We start from the raw sequence: 18,328 nt of genomic DNA on the forward strand, positions 1-18,328 counted from the left end.
CCAGGACATGCTGGAGAGACTAAGTCTCTCGGCTGGCAAAGGCAAATTTATTTATATAGCACAATTCAACACAAGCCTATGAACGCCTTGGGATCTTGCCGGAGGAGCTGGTTGGAGTGGCTGGGGTAGAGGGACGTCTGGGCTTCCCTGCTAAAGCTGCTGCCCCCGCGACCCGACCCCGGATTAAATTGTAGATCATGGATGGATGGATAGCCGCCACTTGTTTTTGAGAGCTTGCCTAGTCTATGGATGTATGCAAACCTGCCGTTTGGTTTGGCCTGGACCCAAAAAAGTTATTGTCGTGCAGCCTTCAGGCTGGTGTGAATGCAAACCAAGAAAAAAAAAATTGTGATCAGAATTTAGGAGCCCGTACCCTTGAATTTGTAAATAAAGGTAAATGATAATATACAAAAAAATGATAATATACAAAAAAATAAGTTGAAAGAGTGTTCAACTTTAGTGAAAATAGAGCTTCATTTATACTAGGGACACAAATGGCCCCCTATGAAATAATGACATAGCCGTTATTTGGGATCTCAGTAGATCATGTGCTACACGTTCATCCAATACCTTCTTACGTCAGGGGTGTCAAACCGATTCCACAAAGGGCCGCAGTCTGGTCTTTCTTCCAACAGATCCAGCAAGTTCAACCAATGAGGTCTCTGCTAAAACAAACAGAACCTGACTGCAATCAACTGATTACACTTGTAAGACACCAGACAACCACCAACCAGACACTTCGTATGGTTGGAATGAAATCAAGCTCCCACTGCGGCCCTTTGAGGATCTGTTTGACACCCCTGCCTTACGTCATCCATATGAATGAACGTGAATCTTAGTAAATTAGATCAACAGTGTCAGCGAATAATTATTTGTATTACAAATGAATTGTTATTTCGTCTGAACTTTCTTTTTGGGTCCCTCTTTAAGGATATGGAGCCTTATTGATCACGCGCTGATAGCTCGTTGTAACATGGAAGAGCCGATCCGCTGTGCAGCCGTCAGCACTGACGGTATTCATTTGGCCCTGGGAATGAAAGATGGCTCGTTCACTGTTCTCAGAGTCAGGCAAGTGCGTAAATATTTATGTCTTTTCGTTCGGGCTTTATTGAAGATCCTTTATGTCTGGGTTTCCAGAGATATGACAGAAGTGGTCCACATCAAGGACAGGAAGGAGGCTATCCATGAGCTGAAGTATTCTCCCGATGGCGCCCATTTGGCCGTCGGCTCCAATGACAACTCGGTGGATATTTATGGTGTTGTGCAGAGGTACAAGAAAGTAGGCGAGTGCATTGGCTCCAACAGCTTCATCACGCACATGGACTGGTCCACAGACAGCAAGTTCCTGCAGACCAATGATGGCAGCGGCAGGAGGCTGTTCTATAGGATGCCAAGTATGTCTTACGTGCTTGTGTTTTTAAAAGGGGAGTTGCATCCAAATGTAACTTATATGAGCTTTTAATCATCCTATATAGTCATTCCATGGTTAAAAACACAGTCGTTTTCTGAATCATTTACCTATGTTTTGAGAAATCGGCGAGTGTCTCCTGTGTGCCTGTGGGGCCTGCTGAAACGCGCAGTAGTAACTAGCTCCACCTCTTTTCCCAAGCTCCTCCTCCAAAGTGTACTGCAATGCTTCCACCTCCGCACCCCGCTTCCCTTCCCCCTCAAAATAAATGTGCATTTATTGCTACAGGTTAGCTAACACTTAGAGTCTAGTGGGAGGAAAAACTCACACAGCAGCCTTTTTAATCAAATTATTTATGTTGTTATAATATGAAAACTGTATTTTTGGATACAAAGGACACTTCAAAAGGACAACGCCCTTTATCAGAAATGGCTTGACTCTGAAATGAAAAAAACAAAAATGTTAGTGCTTGAGTATGAAGGAATTTTTAGCCATTTTTAATCAAAATGGGGGGGCTGGTTGACCTCAGATGACCTATCAAAGAATTGGAAATATCTTAAAAATGATAGCACAAATTAAACCTTTCACAACAAACGATTGACATCATTTTTATATAAATTTGTGTCTGATGTGGGCCAACTTCACGGAGGTGGAGAGGTACTACTTTAGTACATTTTACGTACAGTGCTGGCCAAAAGTATTGACACCCCTTCAATTCTGTCAGATAATGCTCAATTCCTCCCAGAAAAAGATTGCAATTACAAATGCTTTGGTAGTAATATCTTCATTTATTTTGCTCGCAATGAAAAAACACAAAAGATAGTTTAAATTAATAAATCATTATCATTTTACACAAAACTCATAGAATGGGCCCGACAAAAGTATTGGCACCCTTTGAAAAATCATGTGATGCTTCTCTAATTTGTGTAATTAACAGCACCTGCTACTTACCTGTGGCACATAACAGGTGGTGGCAATGACTAAATCACCCTTGCAGCCAGTTAAAATGGATTAAAGTTGACTCAAACTCGGTCTAGAGTCCATGTGTGTACCAAATTGGGCATGTAGAAAAGAAAGAAGACCAAAGATCTGTCTGAGGACTTGAGAAGCAAAATTGTGAGGAAGCATGGGCAATCTCAAGGCTACAAGTCCATCTCCAAAGACCTGAATGTTCCTGTGTCGACCATGCGCAGTGTCATCAATAAGTGTAAAGCCCATGGTACTGTGGCTAACCTCCCTAGATGTGGTCGGAAAAGAAAATTCGACGAGAAATTTCAACAAAAGATTGTGCGGATGGTGGATAAAGAACCTTGACTAACATCCAAACAAGTTCAAGCTGTCCTGTAGTCCGAGAGTACAACAGTGTTAACCCGTACTATCTTTCGGCGTCTGAATGAAAAGGCACTCGATGGGAGGATACCCAGGAAGACCCCACTTCTGACCCAGAGACATAAAAAAGCCAGGCTGGAGTTTGCCAAAATTTTCCTGGAAGAATGTTCTCTGGTCAGATGAGACAAAAGTAGAGCTTTTTGGGAAAAGGCATCAACATAGAGTTTACAGGGGAAAAAATGAGGCCTTCCAAGAAAAGAACACGGTCCCCACAGTCAAACATTGCGGAGATTCCCTGATGTTTTGGGGTTGCTTTGCTGCCTCTGGCACTGGACTGTTTGAACGTGTGCATGGCATTATGAAGTCTGAGGACTACCAACAAATTTTGCAGCATAATGTAGGGGCCAGTGTGGGAAAGCTGGGTCTCCCTCAGACGTCATGAGTCTTCCAGCAGGACAATGACCCAAAACACACTTCAAAAAGTACTAGAAAATGGTTTGAGAGAAAGCATCGGTGACTCCTACTAAAGCGGCCAGCAATGAGTCCAGACCTGAATCCCATAGAACACTTGTGGAGAGATCTGAAAATGGGAGTTTGGAGAAGGCACCCCTTCAAATCTCAGAGACCTGGAGCAGTCGGCCAAAGAAGAATGGTCTAAAATTACGGCAGAGCATTGTAAGAAACTCACTTATGGATACCGGAAGCAGTTGTTGGCAGTTATTTTGTCTAAAGGTTGTGCTACCAAGTATTAGGCTGAGGGTGCCACTACTTTTGTCCGGCCCATTTTTGGAGTTTTGTGTAAAATGTAAATGATCTAATTTTTTTTTTCATTCTGTTTTTTTATTTTGCAAGCAAAATAAATGAAGATATTACTACAAAATCATTTGTAATTGCAATATTTTCCTGGGAGAAATTGAGTATTATCTGACAGAATTGTAGGGGTGCCAATAATTTTGGCCAGCACTGTAGTGTATGAAATATATAACGTTCACATATCAACTCAAGGTAAAATTGCTACATGAATGTGCTGTAAGATGATACCATATGTCAATAAAATATGCAGTACCTGCCATGTTTTAATGTATATGATGCCTTTTGTTCAGGTGGTAAAGAAGTAACCAACAGGGAAGAACTTAAGCTGGTGCAGTGGGCATCATGGACATGTGTTTTGGGCCCTGAAGTCAATGGAATATGGCCGAAATACTCCGCTATCAATGATATTAACTCTGTGGATGCTAACTTCAATAATCAAGTCTTAGTAACCGCTGATGACTATGGATTAGTCAAGCTTCTACGATATCCCTGTATAAAAAAAGGTAAAGAAAACAATTGTCATTCTTGCGGCGATGTGGAATTCATGTTGTATTTTCGTTTGATTTTAGGTGCAAAATGTAAAAAGTATTTAGGTCACTCGGCCCATATTACAAATGTAAGATGGTCACATGACTACCAGTGGGTTATAAGCATCGGTGGAGCAGATCACTCGGTGTTCCAGTGGAAGTTTGTTCCGGAGAGAAAATCAAAAGAAGAGCTGCATATTGCACCTCAAGGTAAGAGGAAGGAAACTAACTTCTTGGGTGAAAAAAACAATGATATGTTTTTTATCATCTTGCTTTTGCAGTAGGGATGTAGGATTACCTCTAACGCTGGGATGCCACTCTTAAGCAGCCCGGCACGTTGGTATCGTACGTTAAAACGAGCTGGCAATACGTTCAAACAAGAAAGCCCTGGTAGAAATGTTTTGCCAACACTAGGATCTCTGCGTTTCTGTCCCGAACAATCTAATGGTCTTGATGCGTTAAACCGCCATGCCTAATTGTTCCAGTTGGATAATATTTAAACACATCCATTCAATGTGAATGAAAGTTGGAAAGTATAATTGCCTGGTCACTGCCAACTCGTTATTTTTCCCGGGACAAAGTGCTGCTGAGCTCTCTAAAATGAAAACACACCCTAACTGCCTTTCCTTTTCATTTTCCTAATGGACTTTGTGAGCAGCCTTCCTTAGCTTACAGACTTTTCTTGGCTGAGCATCAGTGTGCAGCATCAGCATTTTTTAATGTTTGATGGTAGCTTTACATGTAATGCAAAAGCTACAAATTTGTTTTTTTTTTCAATGGCGTCCAGTTAAAACCGTTGGACCCATCTACACCATTCATACACCAAAACAACCGGCATTCTCTTAGGACGCCCGCATGCTTTTCGTTCAAAAAATAACCGTTTGCCCAAAAATGTTTTTGGAAGAAAAAGTAACATTTTAAAACACTACTTGTCATACAGTTTTTGTCCAAATCACATCATTTACACAAAAAAACAATCAGGATATTGAGGCGCACCAGGGTATTATTTTTCTTGCAGGAAAACATACGGTTCTGTCAAAATTTGCCACTTTCTCTTTTATTTCCAATGGCCTAATTTGCCATCCCACTGACAAGAGAAGGAATCTTGACTCTCCAGCCAGACTGCTGGAATCACGCCAGCCGAACCGCCGGACCCGCGCTGGTGCAGCTCCAACAGGCCGGGCCAGCGGGGCCCCGTCAATCCGGCCAGAAGGCCAAACTCAGCGTGTTTACCTTAGTCTTAACCCTTTGTACTGACTCCATTTTCAAAGGTTTAAAGAAGGCTCACTGAGAACAAGTTGAGAATTTATACCGGTCCACAGCGATCAAAACGACAAGGCAAAACAGAAACACTTAGGCGAGGAGGCAAACTCGTTCCAAGGTCACCATATCAGAAGTCAACAAAAGGTTCCAGAGAAAAATGACAATGCGTAATTAAAACATTCAGTCTTTTGAAGGCCCTCGCGGGGCGGGCCATGGGCAGGAAGAAGAGTGTGTTTGGGATTATTGTCTGTTTGTGGATTGGACAGGAGGATTTGGGAGTTACTGTTGTCCGGGCAATGAGGGTTGTGGATTTTGCCACCTCAGCGTCAAAGGGGCTCTAGGAGTCTTGTCAGTTGTGTTATCAGTTGGATATTGGGTGTTGGTTTTTCTTGTGTCGGGACAGGGCGACCCTTCATTTGTTTTGGACTGTCCGTAAGTGATTGCGAGAGTTATATTGGGTGTGTTAGAGTAATACAAACAGTCAAACAGTAAATATCAGAGACGGTACTATTCCCTGATTGATTATATTAAGTGTGTTAGAGTAATGCAAACAGTTAGATGGTGCCTACGAGAAAAGCTCCCATCTCCTTCACAAGTGACCTCTGATCAATAGCAAGTGACCAATTATCAATGAGAAATGCCCTGAAATGTCCGCAAAACAGCAGGAAGTGACCTGATATCAACGGGAAGTGACCCCGAAATGCCCATAAATCAACAGCAGGTGAACCGATGTCAATGGGAAGTAACTCTGAAATGTCCCCAAATCAACAGAAAGCGTCCCAGAAATGCCCCCAAATCAACAAGTGAACCCATATCAATGGGAAGTGACCCGATATCAACAGGAAGTGACCCCAAAATGCCCCTCAAATCAACAAGTGAACCGATATCGACAGGAATTGACCCCGAAATGCCCATAAATCAAATAGGTGAATCAATATAGACGGAAAGTGACCCTGAAATGTCCCCAAATCAACAGGAAGTGGCCCTGAAATGCCTCCAAATTAACAGGAAGTGGCCATGAAATGCCCCCAAATTAGCAGGAAGTGAACTGATATCGATGGGAAGTGACCTGATATCAATAGGAAGTGACCCAGAAATGCCCTCAAATCAACAAGTGAACCAATATCAATAGGAAGCAGAGGTTGCGCTAGACTTTTTCGTTGTCTGTAATTTTACTGACTGGGTCATAAAAATCCGGTCATAATCTATTTTTATCCGTCACTTAAATTTTTAGAATGATAATAATGACATATTCAATAGTATTTAGTTTTCATTCATTTTTAATTAATATTGTAATGCTTGCTTGGCGGTGAAAAATTAGACACGGAAGTCGTGGTATTTTTCTCCTTCTTTTTACTCTGCTTACCGCCAGTAACACCAACAAAACAACAACAACAACTCCGCCCCCAAAGAAAAAGAGGCAACTATATACACAGGCGGCAATCTCGTCCACCAATTGGATGACGCGCTGGCACACCGGGTGCACCAATAAGAACCTCTCGTTGATGTGTCAATCACGGTGCCGCTGCCAGACCCCGGTGACGCTACAATATTCTGTCCGAACAAGTTTAACAGAATCCACACCGTGCCATCAAGCATATGAATATGTAACTTTTTCTCCGCAGTGACAAAAACAGCTGACTGTGGCCCCAGTAGGTAGGCTACATATGGAACAATGAAATTAACAGTTCACCTGCTGTGGCCTGAACGCAGTCTTCCTCCTGGTGCGCATGGACTTGAATTGCGTGCCCGCTTGTGCATAATCAAATGTCTCAAGCGGGATTCCTTCAGAGGCTATTGTCATGAGGTTTTGGACTTCTGCCTCGGACAGACGACTTAGTTCGGACACTCAGTTGCCTTGACATTTTTCCGAGTAAGGCCAACGACGTCATGCATTAAGAGAGACAATAGCTAATTAATATGCTCACTCGCCACCCTGTGGTCTGGGGTGTGAATTGCAACCTGTCAAAATGACAGATGGACTTCAGTTTTTTCCGTCACCGTTTTAAAAAACCGGTCAACGACGGAAAATATTCGGTTAACGCGACCCCTGATAGGAAGTGACCTGATATCAACAGGGAGTAACCCCAAAATGCCCATAAATGAATAGGAGGTGAACAGGTGTTCGGCCATTCCTTACTACGCAGTGAAACGTCCTACACAATGCTCAGGGCGCTTGCGCATGCATCCACACATCGGTTAGAAGCGGCGAGTAGTCACTATTTTTGTTTTTTAGTTATTTAGAACCTTTTCACTGCCTCAAAGATACTTTTTGCATGTATTACCCTCTCATACTTTTAACCATTGTGTTTTTTTATGTTCGCTTTGAAGCAGTTGACCACATTCCTTTTCATCATGTAGCGTATTTAAACCGTCCTTATTTGATATAACTGCATTTAAGTATTTTCTGCAGGCATTTTTTTAGTACGTTATTCCTGTATGCATCTAAACAAAACAAGTTTAGAGCGCACGGTAGTACTTTAGGTGTCAAATTCGACTAATGTAGACGTTTCGCCGATGTAGGATATTTTGGCAGAACACCAGTATCAATGGAAAGTGACCCTGAAATACTGCCAAATCAACGGGAAATGTCACTGAAATGCCCCCAAATCAAAAAGTGAACCGATGTCAACAGGAAGTGACCTGATATCAACAGGAAGTGACCACAAAATTTCCATAAATCAACAGGAGGTTAACCGATATCAATGGGCAATATCACTAAAATGCCCCCAAATCAACGATTGAACCGATATCAATGGGAAGTGACCCGATATCAACAGGAAGTGACCCTGAAATGCCCATAAATCAACAGGAGATGAACGGATATAAATGGGAAGTGACCCTGCAAACCCCCCAAATCAGCACGAAATGTCACTGAAATGCCCCGAAATCAACAAGTGAAATGATATCAATGGGAAGTGACCCCGAAATTCCCATAAATCAACAGGTGAACCGATGTCAATGGAACGTGACCCTAAAATGTCCCCAAATCAACAGTAAAGTGGCCCTTAAATGCCTCCAGATTAACAGGAAGTGACCTGATATCAATGAGAGGTGACCTGATATCAACAGGAAGTGTCCCTGAAAAGCCCCCAAATCAAGAAGTGAACCGATATCAATGGGAAGTGACCCCAAAACATCCCCAAATCAACATTAAGTGACATGATATACTGTAAACAGTAAATGGCCCTGAAATGCCCACAAATCACTAAGTGAACCGATATCAATGGGAAGTGACCTGATATCAACAGGACGTGGCCCCGAAATGCCCCCAAATCAACAAGTGAACCAATATCAACATGAAGTGACCCCAAAATGCCCCAAATTTAACATTAGGTGACCGGATATCAACAGGAAGTGTCCCAGAAATGCCCCCAAATCAACAGCTTAACCGATATCAATGTAAAGTGACCCGATATCAACAGGAAATTACCCCAAAATGCTTACAAATCAACAGTGAACCTAAAATGTTTCCAAATCAGCAGTAAGTGGCCCTGAAATTGGACAAAATTAACAGAACGTGGACTAATATCAATGGGAAGTGACCAAATATCAACAGGAAGTGTCCCCGAAATGCCCCCAAATAAACAAGAGAACCAATATACATGGGAAGTGACCCGATATAAACAGGAAGTGACCCTGAAATGCCCATAAATCAACAAGTAGTAAACAGATATCAATGGGAAGTGACTCTGGAATACCCCCAGATCAACAGGAAATGTCATTGAAATGCCCGCAAATGAACAAGTGACCCGATATCAACAGGAAGTGACCCTGAAATGCCAATAAATCAACAGGAAGTGAACAGATATCATTGGGAAGTCGCCCTGCAATGTCCCCCAATCAACAGAAAATGTCCATGAAATGCCCCCAAATCAACAGGAACTCACCCGATATTTGATTTTACTGTTGTGAAAGCTTCTCATGTTTGGGCGAAGCAGCACATGTTCTTTTGTGTATGAGGATTTCTGTGAAAGACAGGATTTTTTTTTTTTTACCTTATACAGTAGCTCAGTGCTAAATGTGTAAATCATAAGGTGCCGGAACGCAAAGTACATATGACAGCGCAGGGATGACTAGACACGCTCAGGTCCCGGAACACAGACAAAAACCGGTGTCGAAAACAACACGCAAATGCCCACTTGCCATACTGTGGGACTTACAAGCCTCAATTTCAGATAATATCCATGGTATAAATGTCATGACAACAATTTACAATCATTTAGGCTATACTCTGCACAGCACGGGCAATTGCCCACATAACCATATTTACTGGTCCGGTCCGGTAACACTGAACGCAGCCTTTTTTCTCCTGACCCTCACTACACCCTGTGTTGTGTGTAGAGGTAAGATCGGGCCTTAAAAAATCCACCTCGACCCGATCCGGCAGGCGGGTATTAAAGACCGACCGGCCGGAGGCTGATCAATTAACTTGATTTGCAGGCCCGAGCCCGAAAAACAAAACAAGATTTTTTGTTTTATTCTTAGGCCCGAGCCTGAAAACCCCCCCATAAAATGTTTATTTCTAGGCTCCACCCCAGCCAAAATCCCCCCTAAAATTGTACTATGTTTTATTTGTGAGGAGGAAATGCGGGGATGCGATGCGTTAGTCAGACATGGACAGAGCACTGCTTGATGTCTGTGCATAACGATAACAAATTAAATTCTGTCTTTTGAAACGAATTCTACATATTTATAGAATATATAGAATTATATCTTTTATATTTGTGTGTCTGTTCTTTCAGGCGTACAGTGGATTTGACATTTATTTTAATTTCGTCGAGTTGGCAGAAAAAAACGCAAGTTTTCTTAATGTTTAAATAGTCTACATATTTTTATGATCATTATAAATGGATTTACACAACGAAATAACGCTGGGAAAGTTTTTTAAATATCTGGCCCCAAAGTTCCCACCGCCTTACAAATTGTGCAACCCAAACCTGAATTACCCATAAGAGGCCACGGGTTGTAAGTCTGCTTCACCTTGAACTGAGCTTCTGTCCAAACCCGGTCGCTGGAGGATGCCCCACTTTCTTCTCCGCTCAGTGCACTCTCCTCTCCTTCTGGATCTTCCTTTGAGCGAGCTGATGTCGCAGTTCTCGCCTTTCGCTCCGGCTGCTTGACCGGTAGCTGATGCCAGGTTACAGGCCTGTTGTTCTGGCTGTTGGTGGTCCACCTGGCTGACTGCTGGCGTTGTAGCTGGTCCCGAATCCGGGTGGCGCTGAACCTGACCAGCTGCTGCCACGGTAGTAGATTCCTGCTTGGCTGGCTGTCCGTGAACCTGGCTAGCTGCTGCGGCGCTAGGCTACTGCTTCTCACTGTTAGCATGATCGATGCAGCTGCCCTGTTCGCCGGTTGTTGCTTTTTTGACTCGTTTTGAATCTTCCTTTGTTTGAGAAAAAAAAGCAACAACATACAATTCTTGGGATTTTTTCTGTAAATGAATTTATGCATATTATTAATTTATTTTATACATTTTTAAAAAACGTGGTTATATTATTATTATGTTCTAAACACGAGAGGTAACGGATCTCGCCAAATAAGTACTGGAACACAGGGAGGCCAAAATCAAGAGGTGCCAGAATATGTTCCGGCATGTTCCGGCACAAATTAACTCCTGCAGTAGCTGTAACTCAAAACTTATTTATACTATAGAGACCTTGGTGGACTCGAACAGTGAAGAGTCAGACTCCGACCAGTCTGATGTGCCTGAGATGGACTCTGAAATTGAGCAGGAGACACAGCTCACGTATAGAAGACAGGTTTGCTTCCAACGCCCACGTCTTCCATTTTGAACATCTGTTGACTTTTGTGACACACACGCTTTCTGCATATTCCAGGTTTATAAGGAAGACCTACCTCAGCTTAAAGAGCAGTGCAAAGAAAAAGATCGCGCAATCGCAATGAAGAAGCGAGAACGAGCACCTGGCAGTGGATTGAAGCTCCACTTTATTCATGGGTAAGATTGCTCTTTTATGTTGTTTACTGGCAACAAATTACGGAAATGTATTGCTGCCACACACAAAAAAAAGTCCAATATCTTTTATAGTAATCACATTTTTACATATTATCATGTAAAAATGTCAAATGCATGCACTTTAAATTCCATCTGAGTCAACGCTTACTTATTGAAACACCATCCACGGTGCATGATAACTGTAAAATCTCAACCGAAGAGTGAAATACAACTTCATCAAGTTGTTCAACTCGCAGGCCATTCTGCTCTTTCCACTTGTAATGTTTTAAAACGATACATTTTTACATTTTTACATGATAGTTAGCACATTTTTACATGATAATTATTACGTTTTTAAATGATTGTTTTCATATTTTTAGATAGTTATCATGTTTCTACATAATTATCACTTCATCATTTTTAAATGATACTTTTCATATTGTGACATAATTTCCATGTTTTTACGTGATAATTTTTTGTATTTTTACATGCTTATTATCAATTTTTTACATGTTTTTTTACATATAATAATTACGTTTTTGCATGATTATCACATTTTTACATGAATTATCAAGTTTTTACATGATTGTGTTCATTTTTACATGATAATTTTCATACTGTTTTTACAAGTTTTTACATGATTGTTTTCATATTGTTACATAATTACCACGCTTTTACATGATTTTTTTTGTATTTTTACATGATCATATCAAGTTTTTACTAGTGCTGCAAATTTATCGTGTTAACGGGTGGTATATAATTTTTTTAAATTAATCACGTTAAAATATTTGTGGCATTTAACTCATGCGCAGAATGACACGCTCATGCATTGCCTCAGATTACAATGACGCACTTGAGAGCTAAGAGCCAGAGAAAGGTGTCTTGTTTTGTGCTTTTTCTTAACAAAGGTATAGCACACGCGAAGAGCTAGCACTTTGTTTCTTTATTAGCACATTCAGCTTCAACATTAACACAGCTTACGGCTCTCGGCAGGCCGTAACTCTAACTCACTCCTGCATCATGTGAGTAAACAACATCGGCGCCACGAGCACTTTAGGGTGCCTCGGATAATTCTATATCAGATTATTACAAAAGGCGAATGGACACAGGCGTTCATTGGACTGCACTGTTTATTGGCATAAGCATCAGCAACTCCTTTACAACAAACATAAGTATCATTTAGTGAAAGCAAAACAAAAATAATCTCTCCAAAAAAAATAATGTTCACAAAAAGAAAAGTGCTTCAATCTGTATTAATGAGGCCGTTCTCACACAGTTAAACAACAGTGCAAAGAGAACTGGCATTCCCAATCAAAATAGTTATGCAAAATACACATAAAACTTACTCAGACTTTGGTCAAACTCCATTCAAACAATTCGTTTAGTTCAACAAATACACTGGATGGCAATATTTAGTCACACTATACAATCAGAGGCCTTGTACGTTGTGAAGCCAGCACTCAAATGACCGTGATGGACCAGTAAACTGGGAACTACGGCGTCAGTTGAGGGACAAAACACACTATTTGGCATGACTTTTAAGTTAATCTAAAACTCGCCGTTGACATCTTGTGGTGTATTTCAATCACTACCTTATGTAGTTAAAGACACTGTGGAAGAACGGCAGGGAGCCCATGTGACGTCCCGATCAGCGACGTCAACAATTGTGAGCTACTACTTTATTTTTTCATTGAAAATGTTACTAAATTTATTAAAACGAAAACATTTGGAGGGGTTATAATATGAAATCAGTATAACTTGTACTAACATTTATCTTTTAAGAACTACAAGTCTTTCTATCCGTGGATCCCTTTAACAGAAATACTGTTAATAATGTTAATGCCATCTTTGGATTTATTGTTATAATCAACAAATACAGTACTTATGTACAGAATGTTGAATTTATATAGCTGTCTTGTGTCTTATCTTTCCATTCCAACAATAATTTACAGAAAAATGTGGCATATTTTAGAGATGGTTTGAATTGTGATTAATTACGATTAATTAATTTTTAAGCTGTGATTAACTCGAATAAAAATTTTAATCGTTCGACCGCCCTAGTAGATACACATGCACACACGCACACTCACACAGTCCCGACAGATTCATGTCAACAAAATGCCGCCTCCTCTGCCCCCTTCGCAAAGAGCGATGTTAGAAGTTTTTTTTCGGCCAGCAGCAGCCACTGCAAGTAATGTAAAAAGACGTCAATGTTGTGCAGGTGGGGGAAACACCACTAATTTTGCTACTGAAAGTCTGACCTGCATCAGAGTTAGCATAACAATAAACTATGTGAACTTGCTGACCTGCAAAACTACTGCGATCAAGCCAGCCTCCACAGGGAACAATGAAGTCAAGCTCACTGTCCCTCATTTGGATCATTGTTTGCATTATGTGCATTATGGTAATGCAACATGTTGGCTTCAGAGTGCAAGTCACTTTATTTAAATTAAAAAACAAACAAACAAACAAACAAAAACAATGAGAAATGAAATCGCACATCAGAATTTCATGAGAGTACTTTGGTTAGTCTCCTACGTCTATTATGCCTCAGATGTAGAGCAGCCCCTTGGATAGCTCAGATTTTTTCCATTATTTTTTTCCCCCAAATCACTTTTATATTACAATACATTAGTTTGAGTATAGGGGTGCTCCAGTGTCCCCCAGATATATTCTTGGATAGCTCCCTTTTTGTAATTTTTATTTTTTTATTTATTTATTTATTTATTTATTTTTTTAAATAAAAGGATCTTCACTTCAAAATGTTTCTTTAATAGTTTTTGAAAACAAAGGTTTGAATTGAACGTTGTATCTCTTGAACAAATACACATGAAAGATAGTATAAGTCAATACAGATTTATTTTGCATTTATCATTTGGCCTATCAATTAATTAGGTTCATATTTGTGAGAAATGTAACCTGACACTAATAATCTGTCTGATCTTATGAATGTCCCGTTCCCAACAAAAAGTCTACATGCAGGTTAGCTGTTATATCGTCCCTACCAATGTTGAGACCAAACCTATGTCCTTGTTCAAATCGTTAGCAATTCTGCACTTGCCTCTTTTAATGTTTCAAAGTGATACATTTTCACATTTTTACATACAGTGGGGCAAATAAGTATTTAGTCAACCACTAATTGTGCAAGTTCTCCCACTTGAAAATATTAGGGAGGCCTGTAATTGTCAACGTGGGTAAAACTCAACCATGAGAGACAGAATGTGGGGAAAAAAACAGAAAATCACATTGTTTCATTTTTAAAGAATTTATTTGCAAATCATGGGGGGAAATCAGTATTTGGTCAATACCAAAAGTTCATCTTAATACTTTGTTATGTACCCTTTGTTGGCAATAACGGAGGCCAAACGTTTTCTGTGGTAGAATTGACAATAAAGCAAACTTTGAACTTTGAATTTTGAACGTCTGGCAGTGCAGGATTTGAGTCCCTGGCGACGCATTGTGTTACTGATAGTAGCCTTTGTTACTGTGGTCCCAGCTTTCTGTAGCTCATTCACTAGGTCCCCCCGTGTGATTCTGGGATTTCTGCTCACCGTTCTTGTTATCATTTGACGCCACGGGGTGAGATCTTGCATGGAGCCCCAGATCGAGGGAGATTATCAGTGGTCTTGTATGTCTTCCGTTTTCTAATAATTGCTCCCACATTTGATTTCTTTACACCAAGCGTTTTACCTATTGCAGATTCAGTCTTCCCAGCCTGGTGCAGGTCTACAATTTTGTCTCTGGTGTCCTTCGACAGCTCTTTGGTCTTGGCCATAGTGGAGTTTGGAGTGTGACTGACTGAGGTTGTGGACAGGTGTCTTTTATACTGATACTGAGTTAAAACAGGTGCCATTTATACAGGTAACGATTGGCGCCTCGTTGAACCTTGTTAGAAGAAGTTAGACCTCTTTGACAGCTGAAATCTTGCTTGTTTGTAGGTGATAAAATACTTATTTTCCACCATGATTTGAAAAGAAATTCTTTAAAAATCCAACAATGTGATTTTCTGTTTTTTCCCCCGCATTCTGTCTGTCATGGTTGAGGTTTACTCATGTTGACATTTACAGACCTCTCTAATCTTTTCAAGTAGGAGAACTTGCACAATTGATGGTTGACTAAATACTTATTTGCCCCACTGTAATTATCTTCATTCTTACATGATAATTATCCCGTTTATACATGATTGTTTTCATATTTCTACATCATTATCACATTTTTACATGATTTTTTTCATGTTTTTACATAATTATCACGTTTCTACATAATATCCCGTTTTTAAATGAAAATTTTCATATTGTCACTATTTCCATGTTTTTACATATCTTTTTATTTTTACACTATAATTATCATGGTTTTACATGATATCATGGTTTTTGCATAATACATTTTTACATGATTATTATCACGTGTTTACATGACTTATTACATTTATATATGAAAGTTTTCACATTTTTACATATTTATCATTTTTAAATACTTTTCATATTGGTACACAATTACCACGTTTTTACATGATGATTTTTATATTTTTACATAATTATCATGTTTTTACATGAATGTTTTCATGTTTTTACATAATTACCACGTTTTTACATAATTTCGACAACTTTTCATGATAATTATCATGTTATTACATTACGATTATATCACTTTTTTTTACACAATTATTACGTTTTTACTAGGGCTGTCAAACGATTAAAATTTTTAATCGAGTTAATTACAGCTTAAAAATTAATTAATCGTAATTAATCGCAATTAATTGCAATTCAAACCATCTATAAAATATGCCATATTTTTCTGTAAATTATATATATATTCTGTAAAATAATTCGTTGGAATGGAAAGATAAGACACAAGATGGATATATACATTCAACATACGGTACATAAGGACTGTAGTGGGCATTTCACTCTACTGTCATTTAAATCTGTCTATGCTGTCCTCACTCCGAAGCGTCTACTTTTTCCAAAGCTAGACAGCTAGTGAACAACGCCTTAATAATCAGACTTCTTCCTTTTTCATCAAACCACTGTCCTCTTTAGACCCTAGTGAAACTACAAAAAAAAGTACACAAGCATTGCATTAGCAACAACGTTAGCTTAGCACGCTATTCAGGTTCACTAAACATAAACAAAAAGCGTCTCATACAAAAAATATAACATTTCGCTTACTAACATAATATGTACATTCTTTACAACAACCATACTTACGGACAAATCTTGTCCAAGGATCATATAACCACAACATTACAACGTAGGCGTCAGCCCGAGACGTCGTGCAGCCATATTGAACTGGCAAGAAAGCAATAAACCATGTCGCAAAGCGACCACAAGAGTTCGCTGTCAGACAGCACATAAAACCTTGCTGTAAAACTTACCAAAAGGCAGAATACTGTCTGAGCGGGACATGTGCGTTAAATGCGTCAAATATTTTAACGTGATTAATTTAAAAAATTAATTACCGCGCGTTAACGCGATAATTTTGACAGTCCTAGTTTTTACATGATTATCATGTTTTTACCTGATAGTTTTCACATTTTACACATAATTATCACATTTTTACATGAGTTTTCATATTTTTACATTACAATTATCACATTTTTACATGATAATTAAACCATCAAACCAATTAAACCAGAAAAATATGAAATTTTGTTCCTGGCTTGTAATCATTTTAATTTGTGTTGCTGGGATCCAAAATGAAAAAGTGCGACTAAAAAGGTAAGAGTTTGGTTTTGCTAAAATTAGAGGCTGTATTCAAAATTTCTGATTTTTACGTCCTAGTTGTGCAGGAACTATTCATGTTAAGTGTCATTTCTTCGGGTTTCAGGTCAAACTAGGTCTATAAAATAAGGAGGGAAAAATACATATAGTATATACAGTATATACTGTATAAGCATTAGAAAGTCCAACAGTAAAGAAAAGTGGAAAATAGAATTCCAAAGTTGTGCCCACAAACATAAAAATACCACTTAGAACCTGAGAACAAAATATGTGCTACATGATAATTATCACGTTTTGAACATGATAATTATCACGTTTTTACGTGAAAATATGATGTGAAAACGTGATACAGGATTTTGTTTTATTTTTTTATTATTTCGTTTTTTTGAGTGGCAGCAATAGGCTTCTGTAATAAATACAGATTCTTTATCTGAAACTTTTTTTATTCCTCCTAATTTTTTGCAGCTACAGGGGCTACGATTGCAGAAGCAATCTGTTCTATACCCAGACGGGTGAAATCGTCTACCATGTGGCAGCTGTGGGGATCGTGTATAACAGACAGCAGAACACCCAACGTTTCTACATGGGTCACGATGATGATATCCTCTGTCTGGCCATCCACCCCCTCAAAGACTTTGTAGCAACAGGCCAGGTACTTCCAGCTTTGAGTAACAACATCAGTATTGACCGTTTTCTCATTTGGATATGCAACAGTAACTAGAGGTAGGATTCTTTTGGCACCTAACGATTCGATTACGATTCAGAGGCTCGGATTCGATTATAAATCGATTATTGATGACCCTTTTTTTTTTTTTTTTTTTTTTTTTTTTTTGTATATTTTGTATATTTGTTCCAAAATTGTTCAAAAATCCTCTCAGGCTAAATAAACCAAACTACTATTTTAGTATCAAGTTACCTGTTAAAAACAGTAAAAAAAATACGCAAGTCCTCATTCTGTATCAGCAGCTTTAAACTACATTCGATTAATTTAATGTTGTGAATTGACCGTTAAAGTTGTTAAAATTGCACCTGTTATTCCAAAATTCCCCTTATGTCTACTTTCGACATGTGAAAGTTTTAAAACTGTTTCATCATTTAAAGATAGATTCAAGTTATGATTTTGCTGATTTAGGGGTATTTTAGATAAAAAGTAATTAGGTTCACAACAACAGAGCCTCCTCGAGAAGTCTACTGCTTTAAGATGGCGCCTGTTTACTAGCGGGGGAAAGTCTGTCATTTCACATCTAGTTCGAGATATATGTGATAGCTACCATAGCCGTATGTTGCCGTATGTTTGTAGCAACTAAAA

At 39.3% G+C, this 18,328-nt stretch overlaps 1 protein-coding gene across 5 annotated transcripts in view; it reads left to right on the forward strand.

Moving 5' to 3' along the window:
• eml5 (EMAP like 5) overlaps positions 1-18,328 on the forward strand; it is a 182,682-nt gene that overhangs the window by 96,415 nt on the left and 67,939 nt on the right. For all 5 annotated transcript variants that reach the window (XR_009067090.1, XM_057858649.1, XM_057858650.1 and 2 more), the window contains exons 8-14: positions 931-1,068; positions 1,138-1,394; positions 3,841-4,053; positions 4,120-4,287; positions 10,996-11,102; positions 11,181-11,299; positions 17,485-17,671. Coding sequence is in view for 4 of the 5 variants with exons in the window: in XM_057858649.1 (XP_057714632.1) it covers positions 931-1,068; positions 1,138-1,394; positions 3,841-4,053; positions 4,120-4,287; positions 10,996-11,102; positions 11,181-11,299; positions 17,485-17,671 (1,189 nt within the window). In the remaining variant the exon portion in view is untranslated. The remainder of the gene's footprint in view (positions 1-930; positions 1,069-1,137; positions 1,395-3,840; positions 4,054-4,119; positions 4,288-10,995; positions 11,103-11,180; positions 11,300-17,484; positions 17,672-18,328) is intronic.

The sequence above is a fragment of the Corythoichthys intestinalis genome, chromosome 15 (assembly GCF_030265065.1).
Source record: "Corythoichthys intestinalis isolate RoL2023-P3 chromosome 15, ASM3026506v1, whole genome shotgun sequence".
Taxonomy (NCBI): domain Eukaryota; kingdom Metazoa; phylum Chordata; class Actinopteri; order Syngnathiformes; family Syngnathidae; genus Corythoichthys; species Corythoichthys intestinalis.